We start from the raw sequence: 21729 nt of genomic DNA on the forward strand, positions 1-21729 counted from the left end.
TGAGTATAACAGAACTCATTTGGCAGGAAAAAAAACTGAGAAAAATCCAAGCAGGAAGTGAAAAGTCTGAGAATTGCCCAGTAACAGGAGAATGCTCAAACCACTTTCTGAAGGCTTTTGACAGCCAATGGAAGCCTTAGGAAGTGCAACGTCACCCCACAGACACTGTAGCTTCGATAGAGAATCAAAACAAGAACTACAATTCTCTACAGTTTCTGAGTGGACTTCCTGGCAACAAAGGGATTAGATATGCGCGGTAACACGAGCACGCCGTTCCTTCTTTTTCTTCTTGAATGAATATGCTATTGTCCGGTTGGAATATTATCGCAATTTTACGTAAAAAATACCATAAAGATTGATTTAAACAGCGTTTGACATGCTTCTAAGTACGGTAATGGAACATTTTGACTTTTCGTCTCTGGTTCCGCACTCGCGCGTTATGCCTTTGGATAAGTGAACTGTACGCACGAACAAAACTTGAGGTATTTGTACATAAATATGGATTATTTCGAACAAAAACAACATTTCTTGTGGAAGTAGCAGTCCTGGGAGTGCAATCTGACGAAGATCAGCAAAGGTAAGAGAATATTTGTAATACTAATTCTGAGTTTAGGTTGCCCCGAACTTGGCGGGTGTCAATAGCTCACCGTGATGGCTGAGCTATGTACTGTGCTTTCTCCGTAAAGCTATTTTAAAATCTGACACAGCGGTTGCATCCAGGGGTTGTCTTTCTATAATTCTTTAAATAATTGTTATATATTTTGTCAACGTTTATGATGAGTATTTTTGTAAATTGATGTGCACATTCACCGGACGTTTTGGTGGGAATACATTTTCTGAACATCACGCGCCAATGTAAAATGCTGTTTTTGGATATAAATATGAGCTTTATCGAACAAAACATACATGTATTGTGTAACAATGTCCTAGGAGTGTCATCTGATGAAGATCGTCAAAGGTTAGTGCTTCATTTAGCTGTGTTTTGGGTTTTATTGACACATGTCCTTGCTTGGAAAATGGCTGTGTGATTATTTTTGTCTATGTACTCTAACATAATCTAATGTTTTGCTTTCGCTGTAAAGCCTTTTTGAAATCGGACCATGTGGTTACATCAAGGAGAAGTGTATCTTTAAAATGGTGTAAAATAGTTGTATGTTTGAGAAAGTTGAATTATGACATTTTGTTGTTTTTGAATTTGCCGCCCTGATATTTCACTGGCTGTGTCCCGCAGGTGGTACGCTACCGTCCCACCTAGCCCATAGAAGTTAAAAAGGGCCAGCCGGCCATTTGAGACTGCATTTAATTGAAGTCAAATAATATAAAACTTGTAAAACAGTTCGTCTGTCCACTCATGAGAAGTCCAGCATGACTCAAGTTAACCAAAATAGGCCTACTGTGTTGCGATGTCCTTTCATTTCTAGATGGAGAGATCAACAGCGAGCCCTTTCCTGCTCCAGATAATGTTCAGTGAGAGATTCACCATAGATCGATTGCTGTGTTCATCAAGTTGAATTGAGACTTGCCAATGAGCAACAGAGTTTACCTGATAACCCAATACACAGGTGAGTGAGTTATCAAGCAGAGTACGTGGGTCTGGGGGTGCACAACCCTGATGTCTCTCTGGACACTAACTTAGAAGCTGACAGTTTTTCTAAAAGCGAAAGAGGAGACGCTTGTTCCACTCATCAATCTAACCGCGTTATTTCACTTTTCCACTCCCCCGTTCACTGAACCCATCCCGTGCACATAGGGCGCAAAATGGGTTGACTCAAGGAAGAAGGGAAAAATAGAGAACAAGTCTGCTACATGTACTCTTATCGACAATGTTTTTTCCCAGGAAAAGGCCGAACCCAGACTGTGTCAAGAATGGTTATACGTGTCCTGGTGATGTATTGATGTCAGTGTTGATCTGTCCCAGACGATTTGGGAAGGGATGTTTCGAGGAAATGTCTTACTGAAGTAGGCAGTGTTGATTGGTAATGTTTGCAGAAACAGCAGGCGCACGAACAAAGTGCTCTAACGCCAACCACTATTTGATAAAGCACTCCTTTTAAATCAAAAAAGAGCCACTTCCCCTGGTCAGGCCTCAGACCCGGGCTGTACGTGCTGCTTCTGGAAGTGTGGCCGGACGATGGATGTCTGTTTTTATGACCCGCTGTCTCGCTGGGGAGAGCACCATGGTCCTCGTTTAACAAGCCCGCGCCTCCAACGCTCCACTTTTACAGCTCGCACTTAAGGTACTCACAACACGGTCGCAGATTGGGGTTTAAACAAGGGTATTACTGGTCCTAGGACGGTTTATATGTCTGAAGTGATTCTTGTGGAGAAATTATTTGTATGATTAGTAGCTCTTTTGAAAAATGTGGTTGTGGTAGAAAAGTCATCTGAGATTAGATTTAGGTGATTCTAGTCATAAAAATGTGTATGGATAAACATGACATTCTATACTATATTGTAAGCCCATTTTAAGTACTTACAAGGAAAAATATTTTTGCATCCTATGAAAACCTACACAGCATAGAGGACCAATGTGAGAGCGAGTGTCAGTGTGTGAGACTACTAGTTCGCTGTGATTACACAGTGAGGCCCCCATGGTGTTTACACTGACAGCAACAAGACATTCTCTACAACTCACACAGGCCTGGGACGCAAAACCACAACAACATCTGGAGGAGGAACTCAGGCTGACTTCACTAGGCTAACCCCCAGGGGGGGCTGCGTCTACATCCACGGGTTGACTTAACCAACCACTAGTTACAGCTGGCTGCCCACAGTGCACCCAGTCAAGCTGGCTACTAACACCAAAGGAATCCGATTCCGCTATCAGGTCACCAAACTTCACATCCTAATAATCGTGTCTGAACTCAATGAGCAAACACGGTTTACAAGAGGAGCCACTTGTCCTCCAAACTCCTTAATTGCACTTGATGCACCAAGAAAGAAAGAGTAACAGTCATGTCTGGCTCTCTCTCCACACATCACCTGACAGAAACAGACGGGCAAAGACCCTTGCCAAAACAAACCGTGACTCATTAACGTGTGGCTTCAGGGGCCGAGCCGGGCATTAAATAACTGTCAAGAGTATCCTAGCCTATGGATGGACAGACAGGGGATAGTTTGCTTGTCTTAAAGAGAGAGTGCTCCCAAAACAGGAGGCCCAGGCACATTGTGCTCATTTCCTCTCACTGGGGGCCATATTTTCATAACCGCGTCGCCCAAGTTCACCGCCAACACTTGATTTAGAGCTCCAATACAAACAGTTTGGCGTGAGGGGAGGGGAAACGTTGAAAATAAATTGGATTCCACTGGGCAGGGCCTTTTGGAAGAGGACAAACATGGAGGATGGAGATGATTAGGGAGGGACCTCAAATTCAGGAAGTTAAGGGATCTGGCCAAGTAAATAACCATCAGTTGTTTTTACTACAGACTAAATTAAATTTATGCCAAAATGTAATTTGCCAAAAAGAAAATGTTGGCTACATCTTTACATGCATTATTAACCAATTTGGCCATGAGAGACCAAAGACGGGATTCAGATCTGGCATTCAGAGCTGGGGTTGCCACTCCTCTATGAGAGTGGCCTGACATGGAAAAGTGGCCAAGAAGAGGTAGCCGTTTACAGACATACAGTGCCTTTAGAAAGTATTCACACCCCTTGACTTAAAAAAAAAAAATGTTACAGCCTGAATTAAAAATGGATTAAATTGAGATTGTGTGTCACTGACACTTTGTATTCAGGACAAGAAGTTATGTTTGGGGCAAATCCAATACAACACATTACTGAGTAACAGCATCATGGTATGGGTAAGCTTGTAATCGTTAAGGACTAGAGAGATAAAAAATAAACAGAATGGAGTTAAGCACTGGCCAAATTCTAGAGGAAAACCTGGTTCAGTCTGCTTTCCACTGGACACTGGGAGATGAATTTGCCTTTCAGCAGAACAATAACTTAAAACAAGGCCAAATATACACTGGAGTTGCTCATCAAGACCACATTGAATGTTACTGAGTGGCTAAGTTAAAGTTTAAACTTATATCGGCTTGAAAATCTATGGGAAGACCTGAAAATAGTTGTCTAGCAATGATCAATAACCAACTTGACAGAGGAAGAATTTTTAAAATAATAATGTGCTAATATTAAACAATCCAGGTGTGCAAAGCTCTTAGAGACATACCCAGAAAGACTCACAGCTGCAATCGCTGCCAAAGGTGTATTGAATCATGGGTGTGAATGTTAAAGAAATGTGTGGTATTATGCGTAGATGGGTGAGAAAAAATGTGATTTAATCCATTTTGAATTCAGGCTGTAACAGTTTTTGAGAGAAAAAAAAAGTCAAGCGGTTTGGCATCTGTGTTTATACATGTCATGTACGACCAATCACGTTTTGCTTTCCCCCATCACACATGACAAACCTCAAACTCTAGGACATCTAACAGATACACCCAACTGTCACTCTAAGCCATTAATAGTGCTAATTGAACTGTGTGGGACTGAAGTGAACGTGGTAGTAATCAATGCGGTCCCAAGCAGGTGCTCTCTGTTGTAGGGAACTTTGAGCTGAAAACGTGTGGCTGATTAGAGGAAGTGGTTGGGAGACATCGTTAACACACAGCCTCCTAGTTGGGAGGGCAGTTCCCTGGAAACCAGGCGGCTTTTTTAACAACTGCTCTAATTTAGCATAGCCCCAACGTACCTCTTCCAAGTAAGCCCTTTCTCTCAAGTCATAATAATCATAAGCCTAATTGTGTAACACGCCTCGATGGCCCCTTTTGGTTTCCGTACAAAAATCTATTATCTACACAAAAATGCCAGTCATTTCTGTTCAGAAAGTATAACACACAGAATACAAGAAATTTCAGGATATCTTTAATAAAGCTGTCAAAGTCATTGCTGGTCTAAGCGAATATAAGCATTATGAGACACTATTAGCAATCTTTTCGCAGACTAAGAATAAACACAACCTCATCGTATGTTAAGATGGAGTCACCATCTTCCACATTTAGGAGCAGCTGAGTAAAATGCCTTGGGAAAGTCTTCTGCTATGTGGAAAATGTCCCTCTATTGGTCATAGCTGATGAGCCCTCATGGAATAATGACCTATGGCTGGAGAGAAGGGTGGAGGGATGGCATCAAAGGCCCAGTGACATCACGGAGGGCCGTCAAGTGTTCCGTGGATTGTGTTTGGAGGATGTGAGTCATGCCCTCCTGGACAGGAAGTAGGTACCCCTCTGACAATAAGCCTCTGAGGCACCGCTGGCAACCATTTCAAATGGGGGTAGGATGAGGGGTTACGCTCTCCCAACAGAGATGCTTTTGTGTTCGGAGGACTGACGAGGAAATGGTATGAAGTTTGTGGTGAGGAAATTAATGAATGAAACGTGACTGAAACCTAAAAGATTGTGTGGAAATGTGGGGCTTTTATGTTACGAGTCGTTCCCCGTAGGCCATGCTGGCTGGAGTAATGACATAACGTCTCCAGGGGAGCGTCTCAATAGTCTAGAGTGGCTGCCTTTCCTCCTCTCTCCATCTTCATCTGCACTGAGCTGAGCTGAAATATGGCATATGCCTACTGTGAATTTGCATTCATCTTACATGTTTTAAAAAAATAATAATAATTGGTTTAACCTTTATTTAACTAGGCAAGTCAGTTAAGAACAAATTCTTATTTACAATGACGGCCTAGGAACAGTGGGTTAACTGCCTTGTTCAGAGGCAGAACGACAGATTTCTACCTTGTCAGCTCGGGGATTTGATCTAGCAACCTTTCGGTTACTGGCCCAACGCTACCTGCCACCCCAAGTTTTCAAGTCAGTGCAAAGTTCAAAAGGGGTGGAGACAAGGAGAGGAAGCCTCTTTAAGACTCTTGAGATGCACCAAATGACTTTAATCAAACCCTGAAGAGAGAACAGAAGGAGTTTTGCTCACTTTGGATAGATGGCGGTCATCTTGGCCGCTGTGTAGCCCGGCTTGCAAACTCCTTCGCTGAGGTTGCCATACTTGTACGCCAACTCCGCTGGCCTGTAAGTGTCGCCAAGAGGGGAGGATAAAGGGAATTAGATGAGACTGAGAACAACGTGACCTGATAACAAGCAGTGTTTGCACTTCTACACATAATCCAATTTAGACAAAGATCTCCCTGGAAGATAGAACTAAAAACAGTTTGATATGTCCCCTTAAGCCCGCCCTATGCTGGTCCTGTACAATTTAAAAGGTAAAGTAGGGACTAAGAAGCTCAAGTTCAAACCAGCCCATTGTATCTCCTCCTCACTGCAATCATACTGATTAATTACCTGCTATATGGCATGAGACAAGTTCAAATAAACAGGGGGAAAGGAGGGAGGTCCCAGCATTATGGGAGGCCTATCTGTCACACACACCGAGTCAGTGTTGATAAGATGGGGGGGTATGGCAGGGTGGAGGAGGGGTGTGGATGGACAGGCTGTAGCTGGAGAGGACTGGGGTCTCTTGCTGACGTGCCATCTTTGCTAGGTCAGAGGGAGTGATCAGAATTGGTGACCACTGCTGTAGGCAGTTGTATTAGCAGCCCCAGATAAGAACCAGCATAACCCCTGTCCTGAAGTTGTGCTTATAGTGTGAATGTATGGTGAGGACAGATATGTCCTCTGGGAGGCCGGAGTGGTGATGAGAATATGGCATGTGAGTTAGGGGACGAGGGACTGAGGCCTCCTATGAAAGTTTACAGTGGGAGTGCAACACACACACACACATAGCTGAGCTCTCACGCCAACAAAATACAATTACTCAAGTTTGCATATAAGCCAGAACCCACACCTCCATTTAACCCACAAACAAACCTTGACACTCATTAGCCATATAGAGATTCATATGGCCATTACAATTCGACCCAGCACACCTGCTTGGTGTCAAATTGGCTAAAATAATCCCAATTAATGTTTATTTGAATGGACTGGTGGATGTGAGATTAATAAGTCACAAGTTCAATGTCACATTTGATTAATTATCCCATTGATTTCATCTATTGGGCTACGTGTCATCTAAGACTCAGAGTCTATCTAAGAATACATCTAATATTCAGGACACCATCTCCAGTTCAGTTTCTGATTTGTTTTTGTTCAAACTGAATACAGCCCATTCTTATGAGGGGAGACGTCTTGGTTATAGCTAAGCCCATTCCTAAAAAAAATTGCCTCGGACAACCAGCTACAACAATCAATTGGAGATGAGTAACCAAACCCTATTGGTTTAAAATGATATAATTGTACTTTACCAAAAAAGTCGTTGTACTTACAACTGTCCATCCAGCTTCTGCAGAAAGCCCTGCTTATCAAACACTAGAAAGAGAGAAAACTGAAATTAACATACAGGAGTCAAAATGGCTTGTGAACTAGGACTCGTCCCATACACGGGAGACAGAGAGATCATCCATCCTCATGTTGAATGTAGTTGTACATCTCTCGCCAAGTAAACAGCCTGTGCATTTTCATAAAGAAAAGAAACAAAAGCAAAACACTTGGTTGAAAGCATTAGGATTAGAGAGAGTTTTTTTTGCGGCCGGTCAAACAAGCGGGGGTGTTAAGGAAAGCCAGCCAAAAACATCCCCGCCGAGGTTCAAGTCCAAATGATAAGTTAAAAACAGCAGTTGTGTTTCACCTATGGAGGATCGTGTGGGGTCGGTCCATAGGTGCCGTTTCAAGCGTAGTCGGCGTTTAGGCTTTTTCAGTAGAGAGGGGGAAAGAAGCACAAGCCAAATGTGCCTTTAAAAAGATCTACCTGCTGTTTTCCCCTGAGACAAGAGAAAACTGTTAACAGCTTAGTAATAGCGTGTCCTTCAACATGGAAATTAATTCCGCAAGACAGTTATTTGAATTCCACTTCAGTCCGTTTGTGTACACATGTATCCATCATTGTGACCTGGACGTGACTCGGCATGACGGCAATCTACTACGAGGCATGCTGACTTGGTTATATGTCATTCTGTCAAACCGTTAGGTCAACAGAATGCCCCAGGTCTCTGGAACCAACTGTTACTGAAGTATTGACATTTTGCCATGTCTCTGAAATACAGCAAAGACTTACAGTACATTCCTAGTGAATCTCTAAAAGCTACTAGAGTTCCTCAATTATCCATATCTTTACCATTACTCACAACTGAACAGCATCTTCTAATGAAGCCAGTAAATACTATAGGCTATATCTGTGTAGTAACTTGACAAGGAAGGCCCACACGCATTTCGATATTACTTTCCTTTACTTTCAACCCAAACCTAAAGGTGTATTGCCAGGTACAAACGGTACAAATATAGCAGAACTATATAGCCCACTCAACCGGTGGTAGAATCACATTGCACAGAACTCACTCTTAGTGATGACATCATCAAAAGGGAAAGGTCACGGTCAATACCAATAATAACCATGTCATTATTTATATAGTGTCCACACTATAACAATCTGTGATGCAATAAACATGAAAGGACAGCCATTTCAAAAACATGCCTGTTACATAAATGACACCTCATCAAAACAATACAATTAGCAATTGGGGAGAAAAGGGCGAAAGGGAAGCAGTTCTCACCACTCCTGTGGTTGTGCTACGCCTTCAGAGGGATGCTAGAGGAGAGAAAGAGAGAGAGGAACGGGTGGATGGGGCCATGGGTTTTAATGTAGCGGCTATGAGTGTGTGTCAGTGGAAGGAAGTGCGTTGTAGCCTGAGCTGAGCGGAGAAAGCAGCGGGACCCTGCCTGTACAGCACAAACCTTGGCCACTGAAACCACCAAGCGCCAGATGCCTTCAGACTCTGTGTTGCCCCCTAACCTTTACTTTATGCCCCTTTTCTAAGGCTGATCAAGAGGCACTATTCTGGTGATCAACAGAGGGCGATGTTGAATCACATTTAATACAAGCGACATGAATAATTGAGCTGTGCTTTATTTGCTCCATCCACATTGGGTTTGGGGATATGTGGTCAAAGTCGAGAGGAGTCTACGTGCAGCTCAGTTGTGCTCTTTTTGGATCCGGCCGGCTGAAACTCACCCACTCACCCGTGTCTGCGGTCCATCCAATGTCTAGGGTAAACGTGGTTGTTGACTGGGTTCAAAAGGTTGGAGAGAGATGGTGCCACATTTGCCTGTAAAACAAATTTCTCGCTCGCCATCCCATCTCAATAGGACGCCTTTCAAAAACAGTTTGGGAGCATGTCCAGTAGCCCTTTCCAGAGAAAAGGGTGCCAAGTGTGGGGCCTTTGTAAAAACAGTGGGCAGCGACACAGAGCCCTGCAGGGAGTCTGGCCATGCACGATGTTGGGAGGCGACACAGTCCAATAACGATGAGCAGCAACTATCAAATGAAAAACTGTCCTACTCTGTAATACCGTCTATCAAAGACCAGATTTACTGATCGTTTCATCTTCCCCTGCTTGCCTTTCAATACCACGACATGTTCCATGTAAGCATTTTACTTTCTAATTGGGATGATGTCGACTGCAGAGAAGCTCTATTGGCACGAAACAAAAGAAGTGTGAACTTTTTAGAGATGAGGAATCCCCCCCAAACATGGCTGCTGAGGTATAATATGCTTTTCAGGAGGCACTTGGAAGTGTATTGTTGAAGAGGGGTGAGAGGAAAGGGGGGAAAGGTTTGTACCTGAGCCTACTATTTGTCCCACGGTGAGACCAATGTCCGCTTCCAACTCTGAAACACAAGAGGGTCAGATAGACCCAGTCGGTGGGGGTTACCATGGCAAACAGTGTCCGCAGCCAAGGAGGAAGGAGGAGGAGGAGGAGAGGTTAGTGACATTAGTACCCAAAGTTTTTATATATACACAACCTTTGAAACGTTTGAGGTCACTTAGAAATGTCCTTGTTTTTTAAAGAAAAGCACAGTTTGCTCTGTCCTGTGAAGGGAGTAGAACACAGCCTGTACGAGATCTTCAGTTTCTGGGCAATTTCTCGCATGGAATAGCCTTCATTTCTCAGAACAGAGAAAGGTCTTTGTTTCTGGCCATTTTGAGCCTGTAAATCGAACCCACAAATGCTGATGCTCCAGATACTCAACTAGTGTAAAGAAGGCCTGTTTTATTGCTTCTGTAATCAGGACAACCGTTTTCAGCTGTGCTAACATAATTGCAAAAGGGTTTTCTAATGATCAATTAGCCTTTTAAAATTATAAACTTGGATTAGCTAACACAACGTGCCATTGGAACACAGGAGTGATGGTTACTGATAATGCGTCTCTGTACGCCTATGTAGATATTCCATTAAAAATCAGCCGTTTCCAGCTACAATAGTCATTTACAACATTATCAATGTCTACACTGTATTTCTGACCAATTTGATGTTATTTTAAAAATGGACAAAAAAAATTGCTTTTCTTCCAAAACAAAGACATTTCTAAGTGACCCCAAACTTTTGAACGGTAGTGTGTGTGTGTATATATATATATATATATGAAATGCACCTTCCCGGTTATTTTAGTGTTTGTTATTGTGGTTTCTGAACGCAAAGACCACAGTAAAGAGTGAATGAGTACATTCTCTTCAGAAAAACACAAGGCTTTTGTTGTAGTGTTAGCAGAGAGTTGTTGATGTTCCAACGTGAGCCCCTAAGCATCCCGGTTGCGCCACTTTCCCACTGTCATCCAATGAAAGAGGGCTAGCGCCTCTACCTGTGGTGCTTTGACCTTTAGACTGGAATATTATAGTGGGCTCAGAATCAATCTCTGCAAATAAAATGGGTTAGAGGACATCAGAGGAGCCAGAATGGCAGCTCACTCGTGCCATCGCCAGTGAGCTGTTGGAGCAACTGAGACCAAGAGGGCTTGACAGGAAAAGGAATAGTAGGCCTGGGAGACAGAGCAGATAAACAAGCACATAAACAAGCACAGAGACGGATAGAAAACGAATGAACAGAGACACAGCCACACACAGCTTGGGCTCAAAGTGACACTATTCTTTTTTTTTGCCCTACAAAATATTCTCAAGACAATGAGACTACTCCTAAAGTCCATGTGACTTTCAGGCAGGTTGGACTGGCCCATTACAGAGGGCTTATAAATGTAACCATTGCCTATCAGGCCATGTAAAACTGTTTAACTTAATTAAATTAACTGCGGACCAACCCTGACCTTTCAATCCCCCTGCCTTGTTTATGAGGGTTTGTCATCTTTAGCAGTTGGGAACAGGTCCACATTTCCTTTCCACTTCCCCTTACAGATTTGTCTTTTTAATTTATATTTCAAAGAGATAAATATGGCGAACTCTTGCATACCGAGGATCAGGTTCAAACAGAACCATCCCATGTCTTCACAAGCAACAAAATATTCCTCTATCAAAATAAGCAGAGGACAGCTGTTGTGTTCTTTTATTCAAATGCTGATGATTAAGCACAACCAACAGACCTCTGCTGAACAATGAGATGGGAGTCATGAATTGTATTCTGTTTGATCATTAAAGCAAAGCAGGAGGCATGGCTATTCTAGGCAGGCAAACCCTGGGTTTTGTTTGGTACTAGCCTAGTATTTAAGTGGAGACTGCACCAAAAACAGCCATACTAGGGATGTAACGATTCACCGGTACGCAATTCAAATGTTTAAGACACATCGGTCCGCAGACCCCAAACCGAACCAAATTAACCATGCATCGGTCAAAAAAATAAATCTATTTATTGAAACGTTAAGAATCCCCAATTCCCTTTATACAGTGCCAACAGAAAGCATTCACACCCTTTGACTTTTTCCACATTTTGTTGTGTTACAGCCTGAATTTAAAATGGATTAAATGTAGATGTTTTGTCACTGACCTAAACACAATACCCCATAATGTCAAAGTGGAATGTTTTTTTGTTGTTGTTTTTTTTTGCAAATTAATACAAAAAATGAAAAGTCTGAAATGTCTTGATTCAAAAAGTATTCAACTCCTATGCCAGCCTAAATAGGTTCGGGAGTAAAACATTTGCTTAATGAGTCACATAGTAAGTTGCATGGACTCACTCTGTGCAATAATAATGATTTTTGAGTAACTACATCTCTGTAGCCCACTGATCCCTCAGTCGAGCAGTGAATTTCAAACAGATTTAACCACAGACCGAGGAGGTTTTCCAATACCTCTCAAAGGGCACTTATTAAAAAAAAATATACAGACATTGAATATCCCTTTGAGCATGGTGCAGTTATTAATTACACTTTGGATAGTGTATCAATCCCCCCCATCACTACAAAGATATAGGCAACCTTCCTAACTAAGTTGCCGGAGAGGAAGGAAACCGCTCAGAGATTTCACCATGAGGCCAATGCAGACTTTAGATTTTAATGGCTGAGAGGAGAAAACAGAATGGATCAACATTGTAGTTATTCCACAATTATAACCTAATTGAAATGGTGAAAAGAAGAAAGCATGTACAGTATAAAAATATTCACAAAACAGGTATCCTGTGTGCAACAAAGCACTAAAGTAACACTGCAAAAAAATTGGCGAAGCAATTCACTTTGTGTCCTAAACATGTTATGGGTATGGTCGTCATCATTAACTAGCCTCTCAAGCTACTTCATGATGACAGAATTGAGTGCTACGGGGTGATAGTAATTTAGTTCAGTTACTTTTGCTTTGCTTTCTTGGGTATAGGAACAATGGTGGACATCTTGAAACAAGTGGGGACAGCAGACTGCCATAGGGAGACATATGTCCGTAAAGACTCCAGCCAGGGGTTATCACACTGTAATGTCTTACTCACGTCGGCCACAGTGAACGAGAGCCCACAGTCCTTGGGAGCGGACCTCGTTAGTGGCACTGTGTCATCCTCAACGCGTGTGAAGGTGTTTGGCTTGTCCGGGAGCAAGACGTCCGCAATGTGGCAGGTTTTCCCTTTGTAATCTGTGATTGTCTGTAGACCCTGCCACATACGTCTCGTGTCTGCGCCATTGAATTACGACTCCACTTTGTCTCTGTACTGACGTTTTGCCTGTGATTGCCTTACGGAGGGAATAACTACACTGTTTGTATTCAACCATATTCCAAGTTACCTTGCCATAGTTAACTGCTGTGGTTCGCATTTTCAGTTTTGCTGTCATCTACCAACGGTTTTTGGTTTGAATAGGTTTTAAGTCACAGTGGGAACAGCATCCCCTATACATTTCCTGATGAACTCAGTCACCGTGCCTGCGTATAGGTCAATGTTATTCTCAGAGGAAACCCGGAACATATCCCAGTCCACGTGATCAATCTTGAAGCATGGATTCCGATTGGTCAGACCAGCGTTGAATAGACCTTAGCACGGGTACATCCTGTTTGAGTTTCTGCCTATAGGAAGCGAGAAGCAGAATGGAGTCGTGCTCTGATTTGCCGAAGGGAGGGTCGGGGCAGGGCCTTGTAACTATCCCGGAAGGGAAAGTAACAATAGTCGAGAGTTTTTGAAGCGTGAGTAGTAGAGGCAATGTGTTGATAGAACTTCTGTAGCGTTTTCCTCAAATTAGCTTTCAAATCCCCAGCTACTATAAATGCAGCCTCAGGACATGTGGTTTCCAGTTTGCACAAAGTCCAATGTAGTTCCTTGAGGGCTGTCGTGGTATCTGCTTGAGGGGGAATATACACGGCTGTGACTATAACCAAATATAATTCTCTTGGGAGGTTATACGGTCGCATTTGAGGTATTCTAGGTCGGGTGAACAAAACGACTTGAGTTCCTGTACGTTAGAAAACATTTTTTGAGACAAATCCTAACAGGAAATGAAAATCTGATGTGTGGAAATCACTTCAAACATTTGCCATTGAAACACACAGGGGCTTATTAATCATTTAACACTTCCTAAGGCTTCCACTAGATGTCGACAGTCTTTACAAAGTGGTTTGAGTCTTCTATGGTACAAACTGACCCAAAGAGAGGCTGTGGAACTTGGTCACAGGGGGAGGGCCATTTACCATTATGACGCGGCCGCCCATGGCTACCCTCCCCTTACGAAACATTTAGTAAGACAATGCAATCGTCCGCCTTGAATATTATTGAAGCTCTGGTTGAAAAAGGCCCTAAAGATTTATGTTATACAACGTTTGACATGTTTGAACGAACTTAAATTTAAAAAAATTGCACATTCGTGATGACAAGTCCCGCGCACTACGGTACATTTTGAGTAGCCTTCAGAACGCGCTAACAAGAAGGAACTATTGGGACATAAATTATTAAATTTTTCGAACAAAACTACATTTGTTGTGGACCTGGGATTCCTGGAAGTGCCTTCTGATGAAGATAATCAAAGGTAAGGGAATATTTACAATAGTATTTTTGATGGTTGATGGTTCCAAGATGGAGCTAACATGAATCGCCTAGCCTATTTTTCTGAGCATATCACGTCGTTTATTGCAAAGTGTGATTTCCCAGTAAAGTTATTTTTAAATCTGGCAAAGCGGTGGCATTCACGAGATGTTAATCTATAATTCTTTGAATGACAATATTTAATTTTAACAATGTTTTCGAATAGTAATTTTGTAAATTCTAGCGCTGTTTCACCGGAAGCATTTGAGGGAAAAGATTTTCTGAACGTGACGTGCCGATGTAAAATGCTGTTTTTTTTATAAATATGAACTTTATCGAACAAAAAATGCATGTATTGTTTAACATGATGTCCTAGGAGTGTCATCTGATGAAGATTGTCAAAGGTTAGTGCTGCATTTAGCTGTGTTTTGGGTATTTGTGATGCATCTAGTTGCTTTGAAAATGGCGTGTGATTATTTCTGCCTGGTTACTCTCCTAACATAATCTAATGTTTTGCATTTGTTGTAAAGCCTTTTTGAAATCAGACAACGTGGTTCGATTCAGGAGAGGTGTATCTATAAAATGGTGTAAAATAGTCATATGTTTGAGAAATCGAAGTTATAGCATTTATGAGGTTTTGTATTTAAGCGACGCGATTCCACTGGCTGTTGACTAGGGTGGGACGCGACAAGTTAAGAATCATGTCACCTCCACCTTACCTGACACCCTAGACCCACTTCAATTTGCATACCGCCCCAATAGATATCCAGACGACGCAGTCGCCATCACACTGCCCAATCCCATCTGGACAAGAGGGATACCTATGTAAGAATGCTGTTCATGGACTATAGCTCAGGCTGCAACACCATAGTACCCTCCAAGATCATCATTCAGCTCAGGGCCCTGGGTCTGAACCCCACCCTGAACTTCCCGACGGGCCACCATGAGGGCGATGCAACTGCACCGCCAACAACCGCAGGGCTCTCCAGATGGTGGCGCGGTCTGCCCAACGCATCACCAGGGACACACTTCCTGCCCTCCAGGACATCTACAGCACCCGATGTCACAAGGCCAAAAAAAGATCATCAAGGACATCAACCACCCGAGCCACGGCCTGTTCACCCCGCTATCATCCAGAAGGCGAGGTCAGTACAGGTGCATCAAAGCTGGGGCCGAGACACAAAAACAGCTTCCATCTCAAGGCCATCAGACTGACAAAATAGCCATCACTAGCCGACTACCACCGGGTTACTGAACCATGCACCTTTGACCAGTGATTCCATGTCTCTTTCTAATAAAATGGGACACTAGTCACTTTAATAATGTTTACATAGTGTTATACTCATTTCATATGTATATACTGAATTCTACTGTATTTTAGTCCATGCCACTCCGATATAGCTCTATACGCAATATTTATATATTTCTTAAATTCCTTATTTTACTTTTAGATATGTGTATTGTTAGATACTACTACACTGTTGAATTTAGGAACACAAACATTTCGCTACATCCGCAATACCATCTGCTAAATATGTGTATGTGACCAATGAAAATTGAAATGTTAGTACTTCTTCCACTTTGACATGAGTATTTTGTGTAAATCAAGGGGTGTGAATACTTTAAGGCACTGTAACTGTGTTGACAGTCATTGATCTACAAGTAATTCTGCATGCAGAACAACTCCAGGGAATACCAGTGCTGATCAACGCAAGGTAGGCGGCCTGTTCCTGATCTTGCACATCTGTGCGGCACCTTCAGCATTCAAACGCTTAAATGGCTTGCGTGATATTAGGCTTCATTAGTTGAGTGACAACCTTTGTAATTTGCCAGGTTATTGTTATCTATGCACTGTTAAATTGGGTTTTACAATTTGTGTTTTACATCTGGCTATACCTGCTGAACGAGACTTACAATAGATTTTATTTTGATGGTTCAGGTTCACCATCAGCTTAGTTTTGCTTTAAACAATCAGTGTATATGGTAAAAAAAATGTTTTACAAATTATATATATATATACACACACACACACACACACACACACACAGGGTAAAGTTGATAATTTCATAACAAGGACAGCAATCACTTTTGTTGGGCACTGCATGGCCAAAGCGAGAAGAGAAGGTGACTCCATAACTTCCAAACAGTGAAAAGCATTTGATTTTGAGATCAGGTGATATCTAAAGTTAAATATATATTTTTTTTATCCATTCATTGGCTATGTCATAGCTAATTTGTAAACTATAAATATTGAGACATTACTAGCTCAAGGGTAGGGCTGGGCGATATGGACCAAAAGTCATATCCCGATATATTTAGGCTGAATATCGATATAAGATATATATCCCGATATTATTTCCGCAAAGTGAGAGCAAATGTTCAGTCAAAGTCAAAGCCAGATATGACATGTCTCAAGTAGTTTTATTGAAACCGGCTATTTCAGTGAACAGTTGAAAAATCTAATGAATAAATAATAAACAGGGCTCTTCACCTGGTTCAGATTAAATGCTCAGCTGTTCAAATAACAATAACATGTAAACATAAACACTGTATAACAACAGGAGTACCTTTTTTGAAATCAAAGCTCCATAAGGTGCACATTTAAATAAATAAAAATATCTTAAACAAAAATAGCCTATAAAATAAAATAGGCCTATCTTTTTCTGAAATAAATATTATATACATTTATGAGAAAAGTCAACTTTTTTTTAGTTTGACAACTTTAAATGGATTATTAAAATCAAATTACAGATTTCTTCTCCTTTCTAACAAATCCACAGATGCAAATAACGAACATTACAAAATAATAAAATATGACAAACCCTAGTAAGGGCAGCAATTATATATAAATAAAGAACAAAATAAAGTGCTCAGTTTGAGAAAATGTTTTTTAAACATCAGCCTGAGATTACCATTTGCTTTTGTTAACTCAATTTCTTATCTGAACAGCCTCAACCAGTTGCACAAGAAACAGACTATCAACTCAATAAACATTTTCCCCCTCTTTTTTTACTTTGATAAACAGTAATGCTGTCTTGAGGTAGACATTAGGCACACTGCGGGAAAATGAAGTTTGCAGTGAGCTTTGTTTCGGGGGTGGAGCTTTTTCGGGTTGTCGACGGCTTGCGGCTGGGGCTTCTGCAGCGCGCAGTTTCACACACTCTTCGTATTGCAGTTTGTGCCACTGTTTTAGGTGGTGAAAAAGATTTGTAGTGCTTCCACCCTTGGCTGTAACTTTTTTTATGGCACTGCCTACATATAACGTGATTTTGTTGCTCATCTGATACTTTGAATCCGAACCATCTCCAAATTACTGAGCCAATGCTTTTTCTTTTACAAACCAATTCCTCCTCAAAACGCTCCGCAGACGCTGTTGCTTCCTCCATGTTTGTTGAAGTGTCTGTTCCTCCCCCCTCTGTGCATGAAAGAGGAGGGGCGGGGCGCGGAGAGCAGCGCAGAGAGCTCCGGGTCTGCAGCTTGCTTGGAGCAAGGATCAAAGCGCAAATTTGAACTATATCGATATATGCGAAATGGTCTAATTTCATATCACATTTAAAATATATCGATATATTTTTTATATCGATATATCGCCCAGCCCTACTCAAGGGTGATTTTCACAAAACTGGCACTTAACCAAAAAAATATATTATTCCACCATAAATCCTCTTGGATCACTAAGATCAGGATCTGTAGTTATATCATAAATATTATGTTTATTGATCAGATATTATAAAATTTTACTACAATTTCCACAACTACCAATGCAAAAATTCTCATTACCGCAATAGTTTGAAGTCCAAAAAAGTTCCATCTAATATTTAACATTTCTCACTTAATGAGAAAGCATGACTTAAAAATAACACTGAAAACACGCACACTTAATCTCATTACCCCAACACAACCTTTTCTGAATGTTTTTTATTATAATTACTTGTGTATACATGTTATTTTTATGTACACATTTGAATAAAGAACAAAAATGACACACTATCAGATTAAGCCAAAATTACTAAAGTATTCATTACATTTCCGAAATATTGGTGCATTACAGTAATAAACTGATTTCGGAAATGAGAATGCATGTTTCGAAAATGAGTGTTACATAGTTTGCCATTGAAAAACTGTATTGAGCTCTATTAGAGATTCAGTAACTCAAATCAAAACGGTCATTTCTTAATCCCAAATGCCTTGGCATAATACAAAAATCCCTTAAGCTAAATGTATTCTAAATTGCATTAAGTATAAGTACTGTAATTACGTGCATGTATTTTCAAAAGCATAAGAAAGGTGACTTGTTTAGAAAAAGTTACTTCCCCAAGGTCTTTACAGGTAATATCAGTATATTAGGACCTGGATGAGTGGTTCTAAGGTATTTACATTTCTAAATTGAATGGAATCCTATGGACAAATGGCACAACATGATATGCCTATAAAGAATCTAAATATGTGGGATATGGACAAAAAAAAACTGTATTGGGATATCAAACAATATAGGTAAGTGCTAAAACACATGTCGAAATGGGGGATATCCTCTAAGTGGGGGGTTGCTCTTTGCTGAAACACAAACTCCCGATTGTGGCTTTGTTCTCATGACCAAAATGGAAAAAAATTTGGCAATGAGAAAGGTGTGTTTCAGTAATGAGACCGCCATTATGAGTCAGCAAACAACTTATCACATCACTAAAGCTTACTCATGTTGGTAAGGTAATGGTTCTCAATTTTTCCGAATGAGATTTTTAGTCATTTTGATAATGAGAAGGTCAAGTGTCATAAAGGTGGTGTTTGAGAATAAAATCCTCATTCCCACATTTAACTGAAGAAATTAAATTGTGCTCATCTAAGGACTACTCCTCTAGAGCAGTGGTTCTCAAACTTTTTATAGTCCCGTACCCCTTCAAACATTCAACCTCCAGCTGCGTACCCCTTCTAGCACCAGGGTCAGCACACTCTCAAATGTTTTTTTGCCATCATCGTAAGCCTGCCACACACACACTATACGATACATTTATTAAACATAAGAATGAGTGAGAGTTGTCACAACTCGGCTCGTGGGAAGAGACAAAGAGCTCTTATAGGACCAGGGCACGAATAAAAATAATCAATACATTTTGCTCTTTAGTTAACCATCTTACATATAAAACCTTATTTGTTCATCAAAAATTGAGAATAACTCACCACAGGTTAATGAGAAGGGTGTGCTTGAAAGGATGCACACAACTCTGCAATGTTGGGTTGTATTGGAGAGTCTTAGTCTTAAATCATTTTCCACACAGTCTGTGCCTGTATTTAGCTTTCATGCTAGTGAGGGTCGAGAATCCACTCTCATATAGGTACGTGGTTGCAAAGGGCATCAGTGTCTTAACAGCTCGATTTGCCACGGCAGGATACTATGAGCGCAGCCCAATCCTGTCATATGCGCCATTGAAGGGGGACCAAAACGCAGCGGGTAAAGTGCTCATCTTCTTATTTTATTAAAGAAAACACTTAATCAAAATAAACAAACGACGAAAACAGTCCAGTAAGGTGCACAGACTATACTAGAAACAACCACCCACAAACACAAGTGAAAACAAACACAACTAAATATGGCCTCCAATTAGAGACAACAACCAGCTGCCTCTAATTGGAGGTCATTGCCAAAACTCACATAGAAATAGAAAAGCTAGATATAAACATAGAAATAGGAAAACTAGAACCTAAACCCAAAATACCCAACCACACAAAACAAACACCCCTGCCACGCCCTGACCAACTATAATGACAAATAACTCCTTTTACTGGTCAGGACGTGACAGTACCCCCCCCCCCCCCAAGGTGCAGACCCTGAATGCACCTTAAACAAAAAACCCACAAAACAACCCCAAACTTAAAGGGAGGGTGGCCACCGTCAACGACGGCTCCCGTGCTACACCCCCCCCAATCCTTCAACTACGGAGGTGGCTCTGGCTCCGGGATTAGTCCCATTTCTGAAAACTACTGGCTGCGCAGCGTCGCTGGAGACTCCGGGCTGAGGGGCGTCTCTGTCGGTTCCGGACTGTAGGCCGTTGCCGGAAGCTCTGGACGGGGAACTGTCGCCGGAAGCTCTGGACGGGGACCGCGCACTGGAGGCCTGATGCGTGGGGCTGGCTTAGGAGGCGCCAGACTAGTAACCCGCACCACAGGGCTAGTGCGAGGAGCAGGAACAGGACGTACTGGACTGGGCTGACGCACTGGAGGAAGAGTACGAGTAGCAGGAACAGGATACACTGGGCCATGAACCCTCACCGGCGGTCTGATGCTTGCAACTTGCATCACCGGTCCTGGCTCGATGCTGGCTCTAGCATGACACCTGTGAGGAGCTTTCACCAAGCGCACCGGGCTGTAGCTGCGCACTGGCGATACCGTGCGTATCTCCGCATAACATGGTGCTTGCTTCATCCGTCGCTCCTCATAGTAAGCACAGGTGCTCCTTCGTGCCCTTTCCGCCAGTACCTCTCTCCGGAATGTCGCGTCAAGCTCCTCGCTTGATTCCTTGACTGGCTCCTTTTTGCCTCCACGGCTCTCTCCTGTACGCCCGGGAAGTTAGGTCAGGGCTCCCCCTGACTTAGCCCAACTCCCCATATGCCCTCCCCCCAAAACATTTTTGGGGCTGCCTCCTCACCTCCTGAAATGGAGGATATAATGCCTCATACCTCCGTCGCTTCCTCCAGCTCCTCCTTCGGGAGCTGGTACTCCCCAGCCTGGCTCCATGGACCCTGACCATCAAGGATCTCCTCCCATGTCCATGACTCCAAATAGCTCTAGTGCTGCTCCTTCCTCCGCTGCTTGGTCCTTCTTTGGTGGGTAGTTCTGTCATATGCGTCGTTGAAGGGGGACAAAAACGCAGCGGGTAAAGTGCTCATCTTCTTATTTTATTAAAGAAAACACTTAATCAAAATAAACAAACGACAAAAACAGTCCAGTAAGGTGCACAGACTATACGAGAAACAACCACCCACAAACACAAGTGAAAACAAACAACTAAATATGGCCTCCAATTAGAGTCAACAACCAGCTGCCTCTAATTGGAGGTCATTGCCAAAACTCACATAGAAAAGCTCGATATAAACATAGAAATAGGAAAAATAGAACCTAAACCCAAAAAACCCAAACACACAAAACAAACACCCCCTGCCACACCCTGACCAACTACAATGACAAATAACCCCTTTTACTGGTCAGGATGTGACAAATCCAGAAATCTGGCAGTGTAAATAGAAGGGAAAGATGCACATACCTATGCCATAAACTGGCATTTTAACCAAACTCTCTCTCAAATGGTACAACAAGTCCGTGTTAACAAATACAATTCCCAATTATGAACTGAACTAATTGTAACCATATAGCCAAGCGTGCTTGCTGCCTTGCCTAGATAAAAACCTAGCTGTGTAGAAAGAACGAAAGCCATGTATGAAGCCACAGGTGAATAATTTGCTGCATAAATTGTCGTCGACGCAAACAACAAATTGGTTATACGCCAAACACAGGTGTG

General features: G+C 42.0%; 1 protein-coding gene across 9 annotated transcripts in view; it reads right to left on the reverse strand.

Moving 5' to 3' along the window:
- The window catches only part of LOC115156719 (CMP-N-acetylneuraminate-beta-1,4-galactoside alpha-2,3-sialyltransferase-like), an 88812-nt gene that overhangs the window by 48695 nt on the left and 18388 nt on the right, over nucleotides 1-21729 (reverse strand). For 7 of the 9 annotated variants that reach the window (XM_029704337.1, XM_029704339.1, XM_029704335.1 and 4 more), the window contains 3 exons: nucleotides 9622-9669; nucleotides 7272-7314; nucleotides 5927-6019 (listed from right to left, as the gene is read on the reverse strand). In XM_029704337.1, coding sequence (XP_029560197.1) covers nucleotides 5927-6019; nucleotides 7272-7314; nucleotides 9622-9669 — 184 coding nt within the window. The remainder of the gene's footprint in view (nucleotides 1-5926; nucleotides 6020-7271; nucleotides 7315-9621; nucleotides 9670-21729) is intronic. The other 2 variants (XM_029704342.1, XM_029704343.1) reach the window with 1 other exon arrangement.

The sequence above is a fragment of the Salmo trutta genome, chromosome 21 (genome assembly GCF_901001165.1).
Source record: "Salmo trutta chromosome 21, fSalTru1.1, whole genome shotgun sequence".
NCBI lineage: Eukaryota > Metazoa > Chordata > Actinopteri > Salmoniformes > Salmonidae > Salmo > Salmo trutta.